Source organism: Neolamprologus multifasciatus, chromosome 14 (assembly GCF_963576455.1).
Source record: "Neolamprologus multifasciatus chromosome 14, fNeoMul1.2, whole genome shotgun sequence".
Taxonomy (NCBI): Eukaryota; Metazoa; Chordata; class Actinopteri; order Cichliformes; family Cichlidae; genus Neolamprologus; species Neolamprologus multifasciatus.
Genome location: NC_140452.1, coordinates 24,214,754 through 24,239,235, shown reverse-complemented (window position 1 = coordinate 24,239,235; position 24,482 = coordinate 24,214,754). Strand labels below are relative to the sequence as shown.

At 37.9% G+C, this 24,482-nt stretch overlaps 1 protein-coding gene across 10 annotated transcripts in view; it reads left to right on the top strand.

The window, feature by feature from the left end:
* gdpd5b (glycerophosphodiester phosphodiesterase domain containing 5b) overlaps window positions 1–24,482 on the top strand; it is a 41,076-nt gene that overhangs the window by 471 nt on the left and 16,123 nt on the right. For all 10 annotated transcript variants that reach the window (XR_014877917.1, XR_014877918.1, XR_014877919.1 and 7 more), the window contains exon 2: window positions 13,776–13,949. Coding sequence is in view for 4 of the 10 variants with exons in the window: in XM_085184644.1 (XP_085040770.1) it covers window positions 13,833–13,949 (117 nt within the window). In the remaining 6 variants the exon portion in view is untranslated. The remainder of the gene's footprint in view (window positions 1–13,775; window positions 13,950–24,482) is intronic.

The following is a 24,482-nucleotide window of genomic DNA, read 5'->3' as shown; positions in this document are numbered from 1 at the left end:
ACCACTAGCCAGCAGTCCCGTAACGTGTCGGCGGTTAAATATGAGGCAAGTCAAGTGTCCTTTTTCACATGCAGAGGTTAGAAGTGCATGCAGTCCATTAGCTATGACCATGTGCATTTACGCATCACTTACGGCATATTGGTGGATACGCCCATGGTGATGTTTTCCCATTGGAGGGGCTCGAATCATACATCAGCTGCACTCTCTTCATTATCTATTGGACAGTAAGGTTCATAATGCAAGTGGAACTAAGGAAGCTGAACACGGGGTCCTCCATCCATATGCCCAATGTGCATTTGCTGATGTGTAGTGGACTGCTCTTAGGTTACCACTTGCATAATTCATGGCACTATTGTTATTTTTTCTGTTTGGAGAGGATGATTGTTTGGATTTCCCTGGTGTACTACAAGAATACAAGATTACCCTCTAGATTTGTTTTATGAAGCACTTTATCGGAGGAAGTTTATCATCTTCAGACTTTGTCCATTGGACAGCATCCATTTGGTCAACTGTTAATAACCTTCGTGGCAGCTTTAACACTTCCCCATCTGCTACTAATTACACTTTAGTAAAAAAAAACAACAACAACAAACTAACACTTTCTGTTCAGAAAGTGTTAACAGATGGTATTTATTTATGTCTCACAGGCATGTAAACTATTACTTTTGAAGGACTTGGAGCTTGCTTAGACAGAGTTTCAGTAAAATCAATGACTGAGACTGAGTAAAGACTTTCAAAGTGACTATGCAAACTTTTTGGTCTCTTATGGATTAACTGTCTTTGGAGTGGAGTATGCTGATCCTGTATTTTTGAACCTCTACGGGATGGCACAGTGTAGGGGAGCTCCTTTCCTGATGGCAGCCAGAACATTATTTTTTATTTATTTATCTATTACCTTGAGGCAAAGTTATTGCTCCTCTTTCAACTGAGCAAAAGGATTTTAAAGCGATGTGTAAAATTTTAGACATAATTACAATAACCTGTACTGTTGTTTCTTTTGAAATTTTTAAGGATAAAAGGGCAGAGCTGTTTTTTTTCTTTCTTTTTTATGTTTAAAGTTTATCAAATGCCTCTCACCTGACTGTCTCAGGTTTGTCTGGGCGGGGAAAGATATACTTCTTAATAGGGATGTGAAATTTCACATAAGTCCCAGGTTGTTTTTCTTCTTCTTTACTTACAAAAAATAAATTTATAAGTTAAAAAAAAAAATCAGAGAATGCTTGAAGTCCTTAAATCAAACGTGTGTCTTTCAGTACCTAAGTGCATCAGGGCCCAGTCAACGTGACTGTTAAATCAGCCCCTCCACAGTAGATGCACATATTCGCTGCATTTAGTTACAGTTGGACAGATTATAAAAGTTTCACTATGAGCTGTGTGCAAAAAGGGAGTGATTCACTTTGATTCACACTGGAAGCCATTTGATGTGACGTGTTGACCCGAGATCAAAGGAAGCCATATTTGTCGACTTCTAGCGAAATGACCACTGGTCAAGGGAAGTGGGTGGGACCCAAGAAAAGCTCTTTCTTTAACTTCCAGGTGAACAATTAAATTGACTACTAATGAGAACCCAGGATACTGCTGATAGACATATGACTTGGTAGTAGTTGTATCAGTTGGTCACCTAGGCAACCAGAACCTTAAATGTCTGCAAGACACCAGCAGTCAGCTTCATAGCTGTCTGCAATGAGCGACTGGTTTTAATGTGGAAACAGCTTGATGGTTGGCCACTGGTTGGGGTGGGGGAAAAAATCAATACAGCAGCCTATTCTGACATTGTATCAATCCAGATATTAATGTTTTATTAAATATATTTAAATTCTTTAGGAATACTATGAATATCTCATGCAATACCACCTTGGGATGATATTGCAACTTGTTTTGACTAAATGGTTGCCCAGAGATCAATAGTGTTCCTCACAGATAGTCCTGTTGAGAAGGCAATTGCACAGGTTGCCTGATGGGAGGCAATTGCCAACCGGATCCTATTCAGTTGTGGATTTTTAGCAGTCTGAATCTGTCTTATGGCAACATTTATGGTAGGTTTGAGTGTTATATGGAGGAAAATCTAATTTTGCAGCACAAAAAATAAAACCAAAACATTTTTTCTGAAGCTGTAAAAGATTTTTATTTTTTCCCCCTCTTCCTCCTTCATCAATGTCTGTGGTCACCATGTTGCTGTCAGTCGCTTGTCATTGTTCTGTCTTGTGAACCAGAGTCTAGCTTTATTTATGTAGTATACATTTTCCTTATGAACTGAATTTTAACTGCATATATTTATTCAATTGTTTGATGCTTCAGATGACTGATTAACAATGGATGCCCGTTCTGAAAAGTTGTGTTGGCAGGGTGACATGTTGGGAAATGTTGCTTGTACTTCCTGACCTTGCACTCTGTGATATGTGAAAAATGTGCACAGATCATCAACTATGCACCAGTTTGTCTTATATAGTTGTTAGGCTTGTACCTAAATTATTTGAATGTCTGATTTCTAACAGCAGATCTAAAGGCCTGTAGAAACAACAATTTTGCTGGTTGTGGACTGATATTTTATTTCCAGTTTCTCATACAAAAGACATAATATTCTTTATAACAGTCCAATAAGGGGAAAACATTTTATCCATCTTTAATGTACTTTGGAAATGAGACAATGAACCAAATAATTCATATTAATATATCCAAATGATGGTTTTCCTTTCTCATTTTTCCACCATAAATTATATAAATATATATGACAGCAAATATTCCTACTATTTCCCGGTTTTTATACACAGGGTCTAATTTTAATCCAGTGCCTTACTTTTACAATGAAAGATAAAATAGTCTACTTTACAACTGAAGATAATCGGTTCAGAAGAACTCGTGACATACTGGGTCTAAGAACAGTGAAGTGTTCATTGCAGTGATTCACTTGTTTACCCTTTTCTTGTGTACACACACACACACACACACACACACACACACACACACACACACACACACACAGAGAGAGTTAGAAATATTTAGAGCTTTTAAAAGAAGCTTTCAAGTTTTATGTGTTGGAGCTCTGCTCTGTGTAAAGTTGCAGTGAAAAGCTAAACACTTTGTCTGTTTGGTTATATTTCCCTGTCAGAAAATATGCCAAATATCATCAGTAGCTGAGATGTAGGATGTATTATCTGAAAGCTCCATATATGAGAGAAGAAAGGAAAATGTCATTGGTGCTGTAAAGCTAGAAGGAAACCACATATCAAAGTGTATACTCTGAACTCATAGTACCCATAGGGAAAAATGTTGTCATTCATTTGTTTACTCACTGAAGCTATAGCAAATGTTTAATGCAAATGTAATGGATAACTAAGTTGGATTAGGATTTAGATTTAGGGGGAAAAATGAAACACTGTTTGTACAAAGCTGTATGTGATACATCCAGAAGACTATAATTTCCATAGCACTTCATATTGCAACCAATTTTTCCTCACATTTCTGGGTGTTTCCCCCCCATTGTTGAACAGACTTGCTGTCTGTAATGGAGCACATGTTGGCAAACCCAAGGGTGGAATTTGTGCTGGGTTGGAAGTTTGTGAGGTTTTTGCCTGTTGTAGCTTGCTATGGAACTGTAGTTGACTGGTAATAAAAATGTATTTTTTAAACAAGTTTGAAATGCACAAGCATCACAAGAATCTGTAGTTGTTTCCCTTATATTTAGACATAAACATGGTTTGTACCAGCTCTGGATGGTGACATAGTCAGATTACCTATTTAGCAGATTTGCATTTGCAGAAAAGTCAAATCAAGCATTGATATTTGGAATGCAAGTAGCAACATCCTGTTGTTACGCGGACATGTCATGAAGCCACTTCATTAACTATAGCTTTTGATGAATTCTGGTTAAATAAGAGGCTGCTAAAGGGCCCGACAGAAAATTCAGAAAACTTCTGCTTTCCTACGTGCCATCTTATTTCCAGAGAAAATTTCTGTGACTTCTCACCATCGTTAAGCTTTGAACATACACAAGTATGGAAGGATCTGTGTAGGTCTCAATAACGGCTTTCTGTGAATTCTCCAACTTCTTGATGGGACTAACTGTGTTTGCATCCTCCAATTCCCAACAGACAAGAAATTAAGACGAGAACTACTCATCAAGTGAATTTTATCCTGGCCTTCACTCCCAGAGGAAGACTGGGGGCTTTGGTGCACCGTCTTTCCTAGTTTACGAATTGAGCTCTGTTCAAAGCCCAAAACGGCACGTTATTTTATCAGAGCTGAATGTTCCCCTTGAAAAAGGCAATTGTAGTTTCTTGACGGAAGTCTGTTTTGTCATGTGCAAGCAAAAACAAAATGTACATTTCTTTTCATATCTTTAGTGCCTCAGGTTATCATCTAATCTAAAATTATCATCTAATCTTATTGGATGAAAACTCAGTAGTGTTTTCCATTTATTTCTTGTTGCAAAGTAGTTATGTCACCTATGTTTAATCATCCCAAATTAAAGCAGCTAAATGTTCACCACCATGGTGGCATTGGCTTGCTTGTTCCTGCCTCTCAGCTTCAGATGGCAGTCACAGTGGAGGACAGAGACGGGTGTGATGTCAACACACAGATGGTGGAGAAGGGCCCCGTGCAGACTTACAGATGGCACCTTGATACCACATTGTAGTCCAACTACTTTTTTTTTTTTTTCTTTTCCTGCTTCCCTGTGGAAAAACACAGTGACTGAAGAGGTCTGAGTGAACTAAGCTAATTGTGTGGTCTGTACCACCAAACAAGAGTATTATCTCTGCATGGCATGGACATCCTTGTCAGCTGTTTATGTTCCAGGTCACGGTATCAGTTCTGAAACCTTTAAAGTGGTGATACTGCAAGCTGAATAATATTATAAATTGTTAAGAAAAAAAGAAAGCCTAAAAGAAATATTCCCAGGCTGAAAAGTGCTCATCACAACTGGATGTCTGTTGCCTTTGGCTCCTTTCTCACAGTACATTTTGCAGATGCAGTAAATGGACTATTACCTTATCACTAGGCATTAGAGGAGAGTTATTCAAGAATAACTTTATATATTTTCCTTTTTCATTACTAGGCTCACGGGTCATTTTAATGAATTAATGTTATCTTTGAAAGCTGAAACATTCTATTTAATGGAAGCTTCTACATGCTGGGCACAGAACCTTAAAGCCTGGCTTTCATTCATTATCGAAGCTTTGATTAAATCCAGATGAAAGTGAGACTGTAAAGCTGCTTATAAGTCACTCTGCTTCATATAAGATGGGATCCAGATGTCATACACTGCAAGCAAACTTTGACAAAAGAAACAACACACTCTTGTTCTTTTCCTTTGCCTTTCCCAAAGCATCCTTTATAGTTCTGCAGTTTTGTTGCTGCTTTCTTTCCTTTTTTAAAACACACAAGCTGTGTTTGTGTAGAGATGTTTTTACCCACTTGTTCTTTTCTTGTTCTCTTTTTGAGCCACCATAATGCTGACACTTTTCTTCAAGTGTAAAGCCACTTTAGTCTAGCTTACATGTTCTCGTTCTCCTCAAGATGGAATATAGTCACTTTAGCTATTCTGACTCATTTAGCATACCATTATTATGTTACCATTACACTGAGTCATGCTTTGTTTTTTACTTATTGGTAGATTTTAGCATGCTAATATGTTAAACTGAGATGGGGAATGTGGTAGATGGTACATCTACTTGATAGTTGTTAAAAGCATTTCAGCACTTTTACATTTGCCACATGAAACCACAATATTTAACTTTGAAGTTTGGAGTTCTTGTGAATTTTTGTGTGCGTATCCTGGACACAGTCATAAAACTCCATCCTCATAGCTCTTCAGAGCTTGACACTGTTCTGTGGTATTGACCTCCTATTCTGGATGTTCCTCCTCATCCTCAAGACATCTGAAATCACATGCTGTCCTAAGGTTGATGCGAAAGCACAGTGCATGTATACATTAAGGAGACAGGAGTCGGTGTGATCTTTATTTTAACGTGGTAATTATCCAAACCCACAAACAATCAGCTGCCTAACCAGTTGCAAGGCAGATGAGAGGACGGTACTGTCACATCACAACAGGAAGGAGTTCAAATCCTACAAGGTTGACTGAGATGTTTCTTTTCGATATTTGGTTCTTTCAAAGTGTGGATAAAAACGGGTGTTTAGGTGGCGTGCTTTCCATATATATTCTACTATTAGGTCACCTTTAGGCCATGTAGGACGCTTCATACTGCAGCTAAAGCCCACTCCTTATTCTTACCTACGTTTTTAAAAAAAAATGGAACGTTACTTGACCCGTTTACTGATGCATCACTTGACCCACTTAACACCTTGTTTTGCCCGCCCTGAATTAAGTGGGGAGATTTTTCTCTGTGCTTGTGCTCCCTTGTTTTGCTCAAATAATGTAATGACAATAATGTCGCTTCCTCTTTCCGCTTTCAGTGTTCTAATTAAGAGACACTGATGGACTGTGATTAAATCAATTATTTTTCATCTGATTATTGCTGACCTATATTTTTGCAGATTGATGAGCTGTCAGTTTGAAGAGCACTGCATTGTCTGAATGTTTTTGCACCCCACCCCCCACTGCCTCTACTAATTCTTCTATTTGCTGCTGAAATGATTGAAATGAATCCCTTCTTTCAATACGTCCTCTATCTGACTTTCAGCCAAAGTAATACTCCGAATTAGCTCAGCTCTGGAGCTGGTCTTTTAAATCTCAGGCTTTATTACAGAAAAATGCTGTGTTGCCTTCATCTGTTAAACTCAGTTGGACAACAGTGAAAAATAATCATTGGCCATTCATTCCAATCGCGTCCAGTCACGAAGGAATATGTCGCTCACAGGAGCTCAGTGAATTCCAGCATGATGCCATGATAGGAGGCCACCACAAGTCCAGTTGTGATGAATGAATTTTCCCTCTACTCAGTCAACTGTTGGTGGCATAACAAAATGGAAGGAACTGGGAACAACAGCAAGTCATAAGAAGAGTTGCAGATGTTATAGTCGCAAAGTGTAGGCCCACACCATATTAAACCCTATGGATTAAGAAAAGAGACTTAAGTTCATATGCGTGTGAAGGGTAATAAGTGTACCTAAGCGCCTGCAACTTCACATTGCATATCATTATTACTAATCACCAAATGTTACTGACAGTATCTCTGGTCAGCGCATTAATTTTTGCTTTCACCTTGACAACAAACTCTCAGACTGTCGTGCTGTTTAACATGTCCTGTTTAACTGCTATATGATTATAATACATTTTCCAAAGTCCTCCTAATTCTATTCACCTAATTTAATAATTCTGTCTGTTTCAAAATTGGGGTACATTAATGGAAAATTATGACTTGTTCAAAATGTTGGTCATGAGCAGGAAAAACCTCAAAGAGCCTTTATTTGAGCTTTGTTTGTGCTGTTTTCTTCTTTTCTCAGGCCAGAATGTTCTGGCGTCAGCGACTCTCTACTTATGTGTTGAATATGCAGCTTTGCATTTGTTTTTTGTTTCTTCATCTTGATATCATAAGCTTGAGAGCACTAGGGGAGCGTGAACACTGAAGCATGTTACTGAATATGCAACAGCCATAGGCCTTTGCTTATAGGTGAAACTGCATTTATTCACATGAATACATGAAGGAATAGGCTTGAGGTCACCATGCTGACTTCAAATGACCTTTCGTGTCCCAGCTGAAATGAGATCTGCTTCCTTTTTTATTTTTTTATGATTTAGTATGTTTGCCCACAATTACTAAATGATACCAAGTAAATACATTCACCAGCTATTGGTGAACCTTCTGTCACACTACACACGTGTTTTTATCTTAAGGAGTGCTAAGGATGAAAAGTACTTGTAAATCATTACTAAAGTGTAACTGTTGTTCTTAGCCAAGTGCTGTTATTGTCTTACTAATGCATGTTGTGCAGTCTTAATTAATATCTTTATACATTAATCACAATGTACCAGAATCTGTTGGTTGGAGTTATTTTCCCCTTGCAGTTGGTTTACATACTCATGGGCATAAACACAGAAATTAAACAGTCAGTCAACTGGCCTGTTCTAACATGTCTCCAGATTTTTGGTTTCCCAGGAAACTCACCAGCCTCTTTCTCACGGTAATAGGAATTTGACGTGCGTGCGCGTGCGCATCTTTTCAGATGTCACATAACCTGGCTGATCTTTACATTAGGCAATTTAAGACTTGCAGAGGTTTCAATGCAGTGTAATGCAGGGAACTATTTGGCTTTATATTGTTTCTACTTTAATCTAGTTTATTTATTTTACGCTTATTTATTCTATCCTGATATTCTATTGTTAATTTAGGTTTTACCTAATATTTATTGATTTTATTCTTATTCATTTTTTAATCTTCTTACTCTATTTATATTTATATTTATATTGTATCCCGTTCTTATTTATTTTATCTTTTTACCCAGTATATATCCTATTGTGTCATATCTCCAGTGTTTCCTCGGAGGGCGCTCTCTGCACGGGGGCTGTGATCGACCGTGGCTGCTGGGGCTCTGGGGGTCCTCTCAGCCTGGCTGGGGGGCTTCTTTGCCTCCCTCCTGCTGTGTGCCCAGCCTGGAGGCTGCAGTCTGTGACCGGCTTCCGGTGCAGACGGCTCCCCATGATAGTGTTTCCTCACTTGGCTCATGCGTACCCAGTCCAATTTTACTTTTTAAGTGTGTGTGTGTGTGTGGGTGTGGGGGGGGACTGCTTTTAACCATGTAAAGCACTTTGTGCTAAATTTTTTTTTTTTTTTTGTATGAAAAGTGCTTTATAAATAAAGATTGATTGATTAATCATTATTTTTATTATTAATAAATATATAAATGTGAACAGCATTGCACTGTTAACCTGTGAATCAGATGTGGTAAACACTGGAATCTTGTGATGCAGGTCTGTCATTAAAGTGCACAGGAAGTCATGGGGTTTTCTTAACAGTAAGCAGCAATAATGATTTGTTTATATTAAACACAAGAAAAGGAGGGTGTCAGAAATGTTGTGTGAAGCGCAATTGATCTTCCGTGGCCTAAATAAAAGACCTCTAGAATGAACTAGCTTTAACAGCTTTGATGTCAGTGCTCTCCCTTTGCTTGTTATAATAGGCTTTATCACCCATTAGCAAAGTCTCCATGGAGCTCAGTTACTAGGTATCTATTGCACATCTCAATAAGCATGTCAGAGTATTGGAACATGACATGCAGCTGCAGTTTTTGCATTGTCAGAACTTCCTGGACCTCCTCTTGTTTCATTATGTATGTAACCCTTGGGTCATCTACTGAAAAGTTTGAGTGAGCATTTTCTCTGCATTCTCAGCAGGTCCATCCTCACTAGTTATCTTGTTTTGTTTTCTGGTCTTGATTACTTTGCAGCAGATGTGTAGAGGCAACACCCCCCCCCCCCCCTTTTTTTTTTTTTTCTTTTTTTTTTTTTTGTGAAGTATCTTTTTAAGAATATAATATTCACAATTAGCAGGTTTGCGTTTGGTCGTGCAGTTCTCTGCTGCTTGGTCTCTTTCAGTTCCCTGACCAAAGGAAGACGATGTTTTCTGCTGGGAAACTGCTGAAGCATTTCCTCCCCTGCTGACTGTTTTCTCTGGGTGTACTTCTGATTGGAGGAAATGAGGCAGCAGAAAAGAAGATGGTAAAAGCTGTTTAGGGGTTTTTCCATGCACCCCTCTCATGTTCTCCTCCTCTCCACACAAGTTCAGACACCTTGTGACAGACAGTAAGGGCAGGAAGTCTGCTTCTCGTGTGACGAAAGCTTTGAGCACTTGTTGACTTTGCTGCCTAATCTGTTTGAGTCCAGAATGAGGCCATTTAGGTGACAGGATCTGAAAAGTTGCTCTATTCTTCTGATGTGTTGCTAAATATGCAGAAAGCTCTGTTCTTCTTACTGTGCAATTTTTGAAAGATTTTAATCAAAGTTTCAGTTTTTGTGGCTCGGTTGTTGTGTCTGTGACTCAGTGAGTCACTGTGACAGAGCAGCCCACACTGCTTATGGTGGTTACATTTCCACACCTACTGTGGTCAGAGGTGTCACATCCATGTTGGCAAAATATGATAGTGTAGCTCCAGTCTTGGCTGAACATGTATTCAGTCTGTGGTGAACATCACGACTCGTGTTGTAATTAACTAGGCTTCACTAATTCATTGCGTGTTATTTAAGAATTGTGTCCACTGGGCTGTATTTGGCTGATGAGTTTTTGCTAAGACATTATGCTGATAAAGGGATTATTGGAAGAGCATTTCTTTCTTTTATTCAGCCTTGAGGAGATGAGCGATGGGGGTATTTAACCCCGAAGTGAAAAATGCATAAGCCTTCCATTTTAAGGTGACAAATCTGTGCTCACGGTGCTGCTCATCAAATAGGTGAACTTATAAAGGCCCGTTTGATGTTTATCTCAACTAAAGTAGTTATAGCGTGTAATATTCTTTTGACTTTGAGAGTACAAGTGGATGTAACACTTTCATGAATGAAAGCTTTTGGGGGTAAACAAGTTATGACATCAGCCTTTCCTGTAACAACATGGAGGTGTTTCTGTGGCAACCGGTTGGAACATTATGTCAACAAAGAGATGGCATGACAGTGCTGAAAGTGTTTGTTAGTTTGCCTTTTTGATCACACCAAACTTTGCTGTGTCAGCTTCACATTTGTTTTCCTGTCTTAAAGGCTTGGTCGACAAGCCCAAACATAAATCCATATTTGTTTTTTGTTCCAGTGTCGGCAGCAGTAATGTGAAAAGCAGCTCTTTTCAGAATCCCGAAATGTTTGACTTCTGTTCGTTTAAAAAAATATTAATTAAAATCATTTGTTTGTTTTGAGTCTTTGGTGCTTGGACTGTGTAATTCCACTAACTGAACTGAAACTCCAAACCGCTGTGGGTTTTTGTTACAATCCCCAGCTGACATTTTGAAGATGTCAAAAGTGTGTGTGTGTGTGTGTTTTCCTCACTGAAGAGCTGAGCTGAATTTTGATTTTGATGCTTTTTTTTGTCATTTTGACCAATCTACACTGTGCCTGATTTCAGCTAAAGCTGCTTATTACTGCAATTTTTCCACATCAACTTTAGAAAGTGTTTGGGCAGTGAGTTGAGGCATGTGAGAGGATCCTTTCTCATGTGTATCACACAATGGGACATAATCCAATTTGCATTCTCTCTCACTACTAGAAATACTGTGGTTTAACAAAAACATGCAGGAGGTGGGACACATGGGATTCACTCATATGACCTACGCTATTTCTGCTTATGAGATTGTACTCATAAGCTTGTAGGTTAAAGACTGTTTAATGTCAGACTTTTTTCCTCACATGACTCTCTACTGATTAATGTCCTTTTTTTTTTTTTTTTTTTTTTTTTTTTTTTTTTTTTTTTTTTTGTTAAGGAAAAAAAATAGGGCTGCATGTTTCAAAACTGTTTATCAATTAGGACCCTTTTGTTTGTTTATAAACAGACTTGATGTGTCGTGCCAGTAAAAGAACCTGAGACATTTTTTAGTTTCATTTCAATGTGTTTGTGCATTTGTGCGCACACACACAATGACGCAGAGTAGCAAGTGGTCAAGTGAAGATTGTGTGAGGGTCCACGAAGAAGCCAAACGTCTTACGTTAAGGCCACATTATCTGTATGTACACCCCTCCAGAGTCTGGCCAGAATAGCAAGTATTCTGTCTGGCTCTCTGTTAACATTACTGCTGCACCCCTGATGACAACACATTGGCTTTAATGTGCAGGCAGGTGGCAATTCACTTTCTTTTTTTCTTTTTTTTTTAATGTCACGATCAAACATGTCAGACTCTTTGCTGGCTCAAAATGAGGATTTTTATGCCATTAGTGTTTTGGCAGATTTGTAGATATTTTTCCGTAATTATACTCCTAATCATGTCCTTACAAGGCTCTGATCTCTTTCAACTTGGAGGACATGGTTTGAGAAGAACTGTCACTTATAATGGCCATGGCAGCATGAAATAGTGCTCAGTCTGACCAAGGTCTAAATCCCTTAGGCTGCTTTGCAGCAGTCAGGCTGGCTACAAAGTAGTTTGATGTTGGCCAATATACTGGTGCAGTATAAGGTGATTAATGAACACACCTGTGCATTGTGTTGGGACACAAGAAGTGAGTCTTTGTAATCATGTGATCTCTATGCCTGGTTTTATTTTAGAGCAATAATTTTATATCAGTCACTGAGTAATTATATTAACTGTGCAAGTATCAGTGAATTGATATTCATTTCTTCAACACAGTACAAGCAATGAATTTGACAAGTACAGATCTTCAGACAGTAGATAACCTTTAGCATGACTAACTGTCCTGTAAAAGTACAGATTTTTTTTTTTTTCTTATGAAAAAATGTTTGGCTTGTTAATATATAATACTTATACAAAAGGCTTGTAAACAAAGCTGCTGCATTGGAGAAGTTACATTTAACACTTTTCATTTTAACCCACAAATCATTTATAACACACTGACTGACCGTCTTTGCGGTCCTGCTGGGGTGAGCTAGATTCATTATTGCCTGGGTCTAGCCCACCCTTTTCAGAGCAGTTTCACTAATAACAGGAAACGTGGCCCATGCTGTAGATGCTAATGAGCAGCTGTCCAGAGACTGAGACAGCCTGATTACAGCAGGAAGAGTGCAGAATTACTCTGAAACATCAGATGCAAGTACGCTACACACTAGCAACCGCTGCAAGGAAAAAGGAATATAACTGGCTAGAAGCAAGTCTGCATCTCGCTGTAGCCTCTTATTCATGTTTGTTTGCCTCTCATCGACACGGCTTGTTCACCCTGCCATTATGTATGCATCATTTGCTGCTTTGAAAACACAAAGTTGCACTTTCAACCCCAGATTTGGTTGATGTGTGTTTTGCAGCTGCAGCACAACAGGCTCCATCGTGTCCCTGGAGAGTGAGGTAAACTTGTGATAACAGTCCGCACCGCTGTAATATCATTATTGTTATTATAGCTGATTACAAAGTGTTGGTGCTGAATCAGCAGCAGGCTCATTGGTGAGGATTACTCATAACTCTAGTTATTCACACACAACACAGACTAGTCTTGCCTACCATGTTTACTAAAACGACATCAGACAAGGATGAAAGGAAAATCAAGACTTTTTTTTCTTCTGAAGTATAATGTGCCTTGCTACTACACCATGGTTTGTAGCCTTATTAATAGTGAGTGCTGGCAGTGTAAGACTTTCAGATAAGGTGCCAAATGATGCAGAGACCCCCTGTTTTTATAGCACATTATAAAAGAATAAAGTGGTAGTGAGGACAATCATGTTGCTTTACCTGGAGGTTTAGTTGACATTTTGACCTTTTTAAAGTTTCCCAGAGGTTGAAAGGTTTTTTCTAAAATGTCACAGTTGTATTATTACATGTACACTTGTTGGTATTGCTTTTGCATTTCCTCATATTGGCCTGATTAATGGGAGAAGTGGTGCCTGCACGCTGCCTTGTCCCAGACCTTTTATAAGTGGGTGATATATTCATGTACTTGAATGTGATGTTCAATAGATAATTACCTTACCAATGTTCTTTGCCATGTTTTTTCCTTGATCATATTGATGAAAAGCTGCCAGCAGTCCCAGTTGTCATTGGAAACATGCACAAGGTCTTAATTTGAAGCTGTGCTTTTTATCAGGACAAGCTTTTCAAGGCAGCATGTGTTTTCTATTAAAGTGCCAGACATGTTACTCCATTTGTTCCATGGGTTGTCAAACACAGCCTTTGTGGTTTCAACAATTTGTTGCTGCATTGTTTGCTTCAATATTAACGCTGTTTGTAATTTCTCACAGGATCCTTCGCAGCCAGTGGGATGTTAGAGCTCTGGAAGCCGGACTGACTGAAGGAGCATGGTGAAACACCAACCCCTCCAAGTCTATGAGCGCCAGCTTTGTTTGTCATGCATCACTGGGATCTATGGTTGCAGATGGAAACGCTATCAACGCTCCCATGATGACACCACCAAGGTGAGAGGCCCCTTATTAAACAATGCAGAAACCTTACCATTTCTGTACAGTACATATTGCTATCCATGAGTTCCTTTCTGTAAAAGAGTAATGCCTCACACTGTACCATAGCACATAGTTCAGGATGTAGTACATGTTTGTTACACTGCAAAGATTTCAAGTGTCCAACAAAAAGGGATTAAAAAATCATTTGTAGTCACCATCACTTTGTCAGTGTGGGATTATGTAAAGAAACAGCATAAAAAGTTGGACAAGATAAATCCATAGAAGTGTGAATACTTTCCGAAGTTGATTGAGACAACCTACCTGGCGAGTACCACACAAACCAAGTTTAATTGACTTTACCTTCACTGTCCACTGTCAATCTGGTGCTGAGTGTTTATTGCACTACTTAGCAACTCTGCTTATATTGTGTGGGGGGCAAGTCAGCTGCTGTATGCCAAGAATGGAAACAACTTGGGCAGAAGCCCCCAGAGGCTAACTTCATGGTCGTTATGTTGGCCTAGCTGGAGCAACAAATATTACAGTAATGTCACAGTAGGTTGATTCTGTTTGACTGCTGCAACCCCCAGAGACTGTCATCCACTACCTTTGTTTGCTAGCTAAGCACTGACAATTCAGCTGACATTATCTGTTTCAGAGTGTTAAGATGGGCTGCTGCATACCAACAACCGTGAGACTGACCTAACCAAAACTCTGCTGATTATACTGGGAACCATATTTTTTCTATTAATTGTAACATAGTCAGAGTTATCATTCATAACATTCCTAATACACTTTAGGGAAACCTCTGAGACAGGAGCACTCTACATGAATTAAAGGCTTTGTTGTCAGATTAGTTCAGTTTTTTCCTAATTTTATTAGAGTTGCTGCTCACACAGGTTCCTTTGACTATAAAAAGTCAGGTTACACTGAAATTAAAGTGAAAGGAAAAATTTGCAGTTTTTGGGATAGCCTGCATTCAAACCCATACAGATCATAGAATGACACCATCACAGTAATTGCGACCTGTTTATTTACAGTATATTCTCAGATTTGTCTAATTGTTTTAGAGATGCATAGTAACAACACTAGCAGCCAGTCTGTTAATTGAAAGAATGACATTTGACTGACCTGATTTTTTTTTTCTTTTTTTTCATTTCTAACAGAGCTTTTGTTTGTATAGAAACTCTTATGATGGCTGGATTAGTGTATAAATTTACATAACACTGTGTACAAGAAGGACATCAGTAGGAAATGGAGTCAGTGCTGTCCTTGCTCTCATTCTTTGTTACAAGAGAATTCGAAGCTGTTCACGCACTCACGTGTGCCGGCGCACAGTTGTGGATGAATGAGATCCGATCATCTTGTTCTGTGTGCAATTTATTTTACCAAGGTCAGTTTCCCACAGTCCTTAGAGAATTTCACTCCCTTTCCACAAACAAGGTTTTCTGTTATTTATTGCTTAGTAATTAAACTCACTTACTTGGCTTTTTTATAGATCTTCCAGTGACCTTAAACCTACATTTTTAAGAGTAGCATCTTTATTAAAACGTTGGCATTTCTCCTTAAAGTTTAATTGCTAAGTTTAAAAGCTATTGTTATTGTATTGCTACAGTAATGTGGTGTGGGTTTTTTCTTTTCTTTCTTTTTTTCGTCACAGCCCTGAATAACAAGCTGGATGTGTAGGAGTTTTTACATTTTCTGTTGAATATACTACTGAAAAAATGCATAAATCCTATAAAACTGTTCTTATTCTTCCAAAGAGGTGTGCTTTTATATCCACACCATGATCTCCAAATACCCTAATTTACATACTAAGAAAAATACATGTCCTTGCTGGCTTCTCCCTCATTCAATAACCTTGAGCTTTCTATGGTCAAGCTTGAAGTTATAATACTCCATTGTTTCTACCTGTATGTCATCACATACAATCTGCACCCTTTTTTTAATTTTAAAAAAGGTTGAATTAGAGTGTGTGTGTGTGCGTGTGCGTGTGTGTGTGTGTGTGTGTGTGTGTGTGTGTGTGTGTGTGTGTGTGTGTGTGTGTGTGTGTGATTATTGAACTTCAAGCCTGTCACGTACAGAAAACACTGCAAGCATTCTGTAGAAGGGTCCCATTTATCACTGACAGGTCAGCAGACTTTGGGGTCCAAGTCATTTGTAAGTATAAATGCCTACTTGGGGGGAATTTAAATTAAATTTAAATTCCCCCCAAAATTAAATTATTTTTTTTTAAATAATTTAATTTTGAAGGCTCATTTGGCTCATTTTTATAAAATTGCAGCACCATTACTATTAGCTGGATGCCAAAAGTATTGCATAAGGTGACCTTTCTTTCTGCTATTTTGGAAGGACACTTGGGTTATGTTGCTCCAACAGACTCAAACACACAGCACATGTCTTTGTTTACATTCATTTATTTATGCCCATATAATATACTCTAAACTGGCAGAAACAAAGGGCACAAGCGCAACATAAACCTGTTTAGGTGTATAAGTAAACACACAGAAATAACACAGGAAGGCAAAAAGGGTGTATTTACCTGCATTTCATAAATGGAATACACTGGACCTCTTTTTTTTTTTTTCCCTCCTGTTTGGAGGGACCTGGACACAGTGTAGCTATGTTTCCTGTTACAAGCACAAATGAATAAATGGTGCCAAGTCAGCACCCCCAATCCCCCAAGGTGCTCATCCTTTATTTTGAGCCTGTGGTGCTGGGTAGCACTTATCTTGACTCCGGTGCAAAAATGGACCCTTCAGTCTGTTTTAATTCATTTGGATTCATTTAATATTTAAAATTGTCAGTGCTGATATTGGGGGGAAAATGACTGTTGATTTCCATAGAGAATGTTTCTTAGCTTACACTGTGGTGATTTCATAAAAAACTGCACCTTCACTGATCTCTGTAAGCAAACTGCGACTTGGAGCTGGTGTCAGGTATGTGTAACTGGACCTCAGCGAATCACAGGAGCTTGACAAGCAAGCAACAACTATAGACTCATTTATAATCCACAAATGGGTTGTGTAGTTTCTCTCCCTTTTTCATCTTTGTTCACTCTAATGAGTCTTTCGGGTTGACTGGCTACCTTAGTGACGCTGCCTCCTGTCTGTTCAAGGTGCTTTGTAGGAAGACTGCCAACGTCACACAGTGCAAGCCGATCTGGCCTCTCAGTAATAATTGAAAGTATTTCCATCTAGCCAGTCTTTACAATTCAGTGGGACAAAGGCTTCAAAAATAGAAGCAAAGCTTTGGTAATCTTGTGGTCTACATTTGCCCTGGCTTGTGAAATACTGGAAAGGAGCTAGAGCTAGCAGTTACTTGAAGTGATTGCTGCACTGCAACATTGAATTTTTGTGCTAGCAGATAAAAGGGGAAGATATTTGAAGACTGAACAGTATTAGATTATAACAGTTGTTCCTTTTCTTTGGAACTGATGAACAGCAGCTTATTTTTTATGAGTTTTAGTTTTTGGACCAGTGATTTGACAGACTAGACATTTAACATTAGTCTGTTTGCAGCATTGGACCAGTTTGTCCCTCTCCTACGCACTTGTTGGATTAAATATATGTGCAGTGTATTTCTGTTCTGGACTGTTGCCTTGGACATGAACATTTTGCAGATATGTTTAATTCCTCTGCATTTACAGTCTTTTTTTTCTTTTTATGGCAGACGCAAATTTATTATTGTTAAGGAACTGAAACAAAGTACCGCAACTCTGCTAACATACTTACTTTATCTGCTTTGATTAGAAAATCCCTGAACTTCTTCCCAGTGTGTGGTCCTCACCCCTGTGATCCAAACAGTGACTTTTCAACAAATTCTAAAATGTGTGGCCTCCTTCAAACAAGTAAAATCTAGTAAATGTCTAAAGTTAGAGCTATTGGACAGTGACACATAGTGTATATCTACTTCTGTACAGAGGATTTTAAATCAATCAGCATGTAATTGAAGTGCATTGTTTGTTTTTACATGGTCTCCTATCCAGACCTTCCTATGGTTGGAAACGTGTTTGAACATTTGACCGAGAGTTTACTGATCTACAGGGTTGAGATGGGTGTACTTCATGTTTCAGGAAGAAATGCTGGCTGTGTGTACATTTCTCATATATGCAAAATTACTAACTGAATCTTGTGTATGGAATTTGTTTTTTTTATGATAAAAGTAGTAATGTGGCCTTGAATTATTTTTCCCACTCATGCTATTGGCAGGCTGGTAATATAGCTGCATTTTAAAATACTTATTCGGCTTGTGTGACATGCCAGAGACTTAACTGGATCTGCTCAGGAATGTGACAAGTGACTGAGGTGTTATGTCCAGTGAAGATGGAGACAAGGAGAGCGGAGCATGTTAGGTTGGAGTTTACAGGAAAAGGGTTTTTTGTTTTGTTTTTTTTCTGCCTGTATTGATCTGTGGTAGCAGAAGGAAATTAAGCAGCATCCTGCAGTGTTGGCATGTTTAATTGCAGCATACTGTGTCAAGCTGCCATGTCTAATTAAATGTATCATTTAATTGTTTCTTGCAGAGCCTGACCAATGTCTAGGAAGTAAATAAATCTGATATCTGTTTAATACATTTGGTGACACAATATGCAATATATCCAAAGCATAAAAAAAAACAAAAAACACTATTAAAGTTGTGACATTCCACCATTGGGAAGCTGGAGTAGCTTTTTTTCTTCTTTTTTTTCTTTTTTTAATCAATCTATAATGTAAATGTGTACTTAAGAGAAGTTGTCATTAACACCAGAAATAATCTGAGCAAATGGAGTGAAATCCAGAGCACAGCAGCCAAAAATGTTCCAGGCCTGAGGAGGTGAAGCTGCAGACAGAGGAGCAGAGGAGACAGGCTGCAGGTTTGGTGATCAAAGCAGATTTGGACAAGATGATGAATTTTAACTGTGTTACTTTCACAATAATTAAATGTTTCTTTCTTTTTGTAGCTCTGTCAATTTAAGATGTAGTCTGTGAGCATGTGTAGTTCAGTCTGTCTCACAGTGTGCACTCTGTTTTTGTACAGTATTTATTTTAATGTCACAAATTATCAAATTAGTTTTTTAACTTGTGTGTTAGTTATTTTGGTACATCTCTTATTTATTATATTTTTAGGGATTACATTACATTGTGATCTCAAATACTTGTTTTGTCAAATCTTAATTAAAATTTGACAAATAAATGAAAATGAACAACTTGAAGAAATTAACATCTTTGCTGTCACTGCTGTTGTTGTTGCAGGAGGGGTCACAATGACCCCTCCTGACAGTTCCAGTTCCACTTATCTGTAGTAATTTAGCAGGTCAATATGTGAATGTCTTGATGCATTCTCAATCATCCAGGAAAATAAATCTCCAAAAGTTGATTTGAGTTCATTTACATGAAAAGGGAAAGACCATCTCTGAATCGAGGAGGGGGCCTAAGGGTACATCTTTCGCCATCTTACAATGCTGTGATTGCAGCCATTCCCCAACTCTCTGTGAATGGTACTCATGGCCATTGATCAGTGGGTTTTGGTCAGTGGTTGTTGATCAATGGTCATGAGAATTTGCATAATTATGATTAAGGAACTGACCTCCCAGCCCACTGTCCCTTCACTGGGCTGGTTTCAGTCATTATGCAAATGTACTGTTTATAAGATTGGGGAAACCTGCAGTCAGCTGAGACTGAAGAAGTCACTTGGATGAGTGACGAAACGTTTCTCCCAGAAAACGCTACGTCCAGATGAACAGAATCAACTTTTGGAGATCAATATGTGAATCTGAATCCATTTTTTTATATTTATGGCCATTAAAATATACTGAGATGATCACATATGGAAACATATTGATTAGTATGTGTGTATATAGTGTATAATCGACTTAGTTAATTTGCAGCTAGCACAGTTAAATTACTAGAGGTGCGAATCACCATACATCCCACGATACGATATTATCACAATACTTAACGCACGATACGATATTATTGCAATTTTTAAAAATATTTTGCAATATTCAGATTCTGTACTAAAGGTAAACTTTATCAATATTCATTTTATCTAATATCAAAGTCTCACACTCGGTCTTTCTCTCATTTCAGTCAGTTTTATTGTTGACAAACTGAACGGTTTGTATTACAGTCTAGTCCAACTTAACTGAATGCAACCATCTGGTACAATTATAGCTATTCTGAACTATGCAATTTATGAAAACTATGCAGCCCCTTCAGCAACTGAAGAATTTGAAAGTAAATTAAAACAAAATATAATTTTACATTAAATAAAAAATTTTCCAGTCCACAAAAACTTTTTTTTGTAACAAAATATCGATTTCTGCTGTCCCTGTATCGATACATTATTAGCAAACAAAATATCACGATACTACACAGTATCGATTTTTTTCCCCCCACCCCTATAAATTACATTTGATTAAATCACAATGTATAAATAATAACCTGAGCACAAAAGGTGCTCTGAAAGCAGCTTTGTGATACTGGTGTGCAAGTGTTGACAGCTTACACTGTGTCACTGTACAAGGAGACATACTGTATGTGACAAAAGGACAATTTGTCCATGTAGTGTTCCAGCAGACTCCTCCATTACAGAGTTTATTTCACTGAGCTCCTATAAAAGGAGCAGTAGGCAAATGTATACTGTTTTTATTGGGGTTGTCATGATACAGACCTGGCACCATATTTTTGTTGCTGATCAGATATTTATATATATTTATATATTTATTAAGGTTGGCTGCCACTCTGTGACTGCTGGTAGATTTTCTTGGCATCAATCTAGGACTTCAACTGAAAAATAACACCTTTTCAACATAAATAATTGTGATTTATCTTCAGCATTAACATTACAATTTTATTTTTTTAATTAACCCTAGCCACTACCTTAATAAGTTAACAGACAGCCTTTCTGGTTAATCGCTAATAAATGTTTTTCAGCATTTTTGTATCTAAAGGTATTGAAAGTGTCAAATGTGGTGATGTGGGCCTGTGGTATGTACTGCTGATCACGTAGCCAGAGGTAAGCTCAGAGTAGCATGCTATAGTTGCCTTTGTAAGTTTAAGACACATTTGCCACAGTTACACAACTTGACTTGTGAATCCACAGAATGACAGGTTTCCATGGGTGAATTTATTTTTATAGATTTTACAGAACTTAACATCCTAGTTCTGTCTGGGCTACACTTACAAATCAGATGCAAATGAAAGTATACACAATAGGCCATTTGCAGTTCTGTATAATAATCACACATCACGTGTTTTCTTCTGTGCAACCCTGTCCAAGTGTTGTTGTAGAACAGCTCATGAGTATAAATAGTTACCATCTTGAGTGTGAAACTGTAGACTCGATCCAGTCTGGCATATTGAGGCATTGTTGGAGAACACAGAACAGATTGAATCAGCCATATTGGCAGTTAGCAGTCACCATTACAGTGAAAAGAAGGACAAAAGATCAAAACTTCTGTAACTGCTATAGGTAGCATATTACCCACTGATACCTTGATTGTGCCGTCTTGTTAGATATGATGATATTCAGTATTTACCTGATTTCCTTGCTTTAAATTTGACTGAGAACCAATTATCTGTCACAAAGTACCAACTGGAAGGAGCTAGCAAATCTCCACAAAAGCTACCACAGTGGATCCGAAATGATGCGGTCAAGGAGTGATTTCACTGTAGACCTTCAACTTTGATTCCAGGGGTCTAACAAAAGTAACACATCAACAGTTTGGGAATTAAATACCTTTTGAGGTAGTCCATCCAAATTTACAAGTTCTAAAGTGGATTCATAATATAAGGATTCCTTTTAATGCAAATTCAATTGCTGCCTGAAAGTATGGAACCCATGGGCATGACCATTTGCTGAATTTGCTTTCTTGAGATTCTTTGCTGTTGTTTTTGTGGATTTTTTTTCACCTCTTATTTATGTCTGCAGTAAGTGTTGGGTTGAGTTTGGTTGATTCATTCCCACTTAACATTCCAAATGCCTTTAACTACACTCTAATGGGAATATTTACTAAGCTGCAACAAAGGGAAGTCACTGAATTCGAGCTGACATTTTGAGTTGTTTTTAAACCATAAAATTCAAAAGAACATTATTGCAGACAGAGGAACAATCCAGTAGGCTTTATTTAATATATTGTTGGCTGCTGCAGTAATAATCCACTGTATTGGCCCTGCTGTGAGCAGTTAAAAATAAAATGCTGCTGAAGAAGGAGGTAGGGAAGAGTAACTCATATAAATTTGTTTGGACTTCTTTTTATTACTTTTATTTTATCCTGTGCAGGGGTTGTTCACAGCCCTTGGTCCCATAAGTAAGTCTATGTGCAGCTTTTTAATTTTAAACAGCAATGTTTTCTCTGCTTTCAGCTGTCTTGGAAAAAGAGCAAAAGGTATATTTTTCCACACCACATACAGTTTGTGCTCCATACCTGACTTTTCCAGATATGAATTCACTGGTGTTGTTTTCTTGATTGCAATAGAGAATCACAATTATTATTATTTTGACACTATTTAATGTTTTCTTAAGCAACCTGTATATATATTTTTTGACAGAGCATAATGTACAGTACCATTTCATAAATGATGAATGCTTTATGTGACTGAAGGGATGTTGATGCTTTGTAGAAGCAGCATATCAACATTGTAGGTAAAAGCTTGTTATGGCATTTGTCTCCACTACTTGCAAAGAGTTTAGTGAACAAAGTGCAAGCGGAGGATTTTCTGGAATGTATCCTTTTAAGGTTTTAACATGAGTGTTTATATGCTGCAGCAATATTTTCCTTGATCCATTTGATCCTTCTATTTTTAGCAGTTAGCTCTGCCACTTCCAAGCTTTTCATATATTTACACTTTTTTTCTGAAATGCATTTCAGAAATGCATTTGATTTAGTTCATTGTGCAGTATGGACTGCATCATATATGTTGTCCTTTTAATATGGCCATTTCAGACACAGGCACAGCCAAGATTATACATATAAGATAAATAAGCATAACTTAGATTCTAAGTTTGAATCTTAGAATCTAAGATTCTAAGATTCAAACAGAATCATTCCAGACCAGTTATGATTCAGACAGACATAACTGGTCTTCCTCAGGAGAATACGCTCTTGTGATTTCCTAAAGAGTCAAACAACTTAGCACTCTACTTGGAAATGTTGTCATAATAGAGCCTGGAGAAGTGTTGGAGTGCTTTTCAAACACTCTGTTTCCCAGAGCTGCTTTGTATTTTCATAGATTTCCGTTGGCCCGCTGTTGGTCTGTGTCATGTGTTCTTTTGCCCGGATAAAAAGCCAGCTGTGCAGAATGGTAATGTGACGTTACGAGGGCAGGTCAAGTCATCTTTGACTGAATGAGCTCTGCTGCTGAGTGAGCTGGGAAACAGGAAGACAGGCTAACAGACCCAACAAGATGATCTTTTTAAGAATTTTCTTCTTGACTTGTGGTTGTCTTGTTTGATTCCTTGTGTGCCATATTCATATTCATATTAATTCAGTATTAGTAGTAAAGACTTTGTGCATCATAGCAGCTCTCTCAGGTTCATCCAAAGAAAAGGAGAAGGTGGAGAATTTAATGAGAGGGAGAGGGAGGCCAGGTCAAACAATGGCTCCTCTCAAGAGCAAGGTCGGCTCTCCCAGGTGTCTCCAGGTAGTCATTAAGGGCCATGGGAACCCGGGCCAGACCTGCCTGTCACACACAGCTCTTCCTCCCACAGAGATCAGTGTAACCTCTTTGTAACCACGCTGAGCTGTTATCTGAATGTTAGGAAAGATCCAGGTAAATGTTTGTTATTTTGCAGTGGAAGCTAAGCAGTAGTTGTTTTTCAGAAAATAACTGAGTGTTTTTGAGAGACTTATTTATTCATTGTTACTCTAGTGTTTTTTTTATTTATTTTTTTGTTAGTGAAATAACATGTGTTCCATCAGGAATTCCATAAGAGTCTGAATATGATCCATGCTGAAATTTAAGGAAGCTCTTAAAACTAGCTTGAGGTCAAAGTATGGCATTTAGATGCTGTGTTTAACATCATTTTAAGCTGAAAAGCTTATTCATGATCCACAAACCTTTAGCTCCAGCTTTTGGAAAGCTTTGAATATTAAAAAAAAAAAAAAAAAAAAAGAGCAAAAAAAAAAAAAACCAACCCACCCACACACCTTGAAAATGAGAGCTGATAAAAGCAGGTCAGGCATACCGCCTTACATCAGCTGGTTGAGGTGATAATGATCTGATCCTCAGCACTCAGCAGAGGTGCATTTTAGCTGCTTAGGCTATTTAACCAAGTGACTTTATCGTAACACTACAACCCACATAAAGCTCACAAGTTTTTTTATACTTATGTTTTTTGATGTTTAGACCAAAAGCAAGGATACATTCATGTGTTTTGTTTTGTTTTTGTCTATTCTTTCATTTTTTTTAAGATTAATTATTGTTATAAAATATTCATAACTGGTTTCTGGGAGCTCAAAGTGGCTCTTCAAATATAAATTTACTTACAGAAGATAAACAAATACAACAAATAAAGAAGCATAAACTAGTAAAAACAGTTTTTTTTTATTAATTAGTTATTTCATTA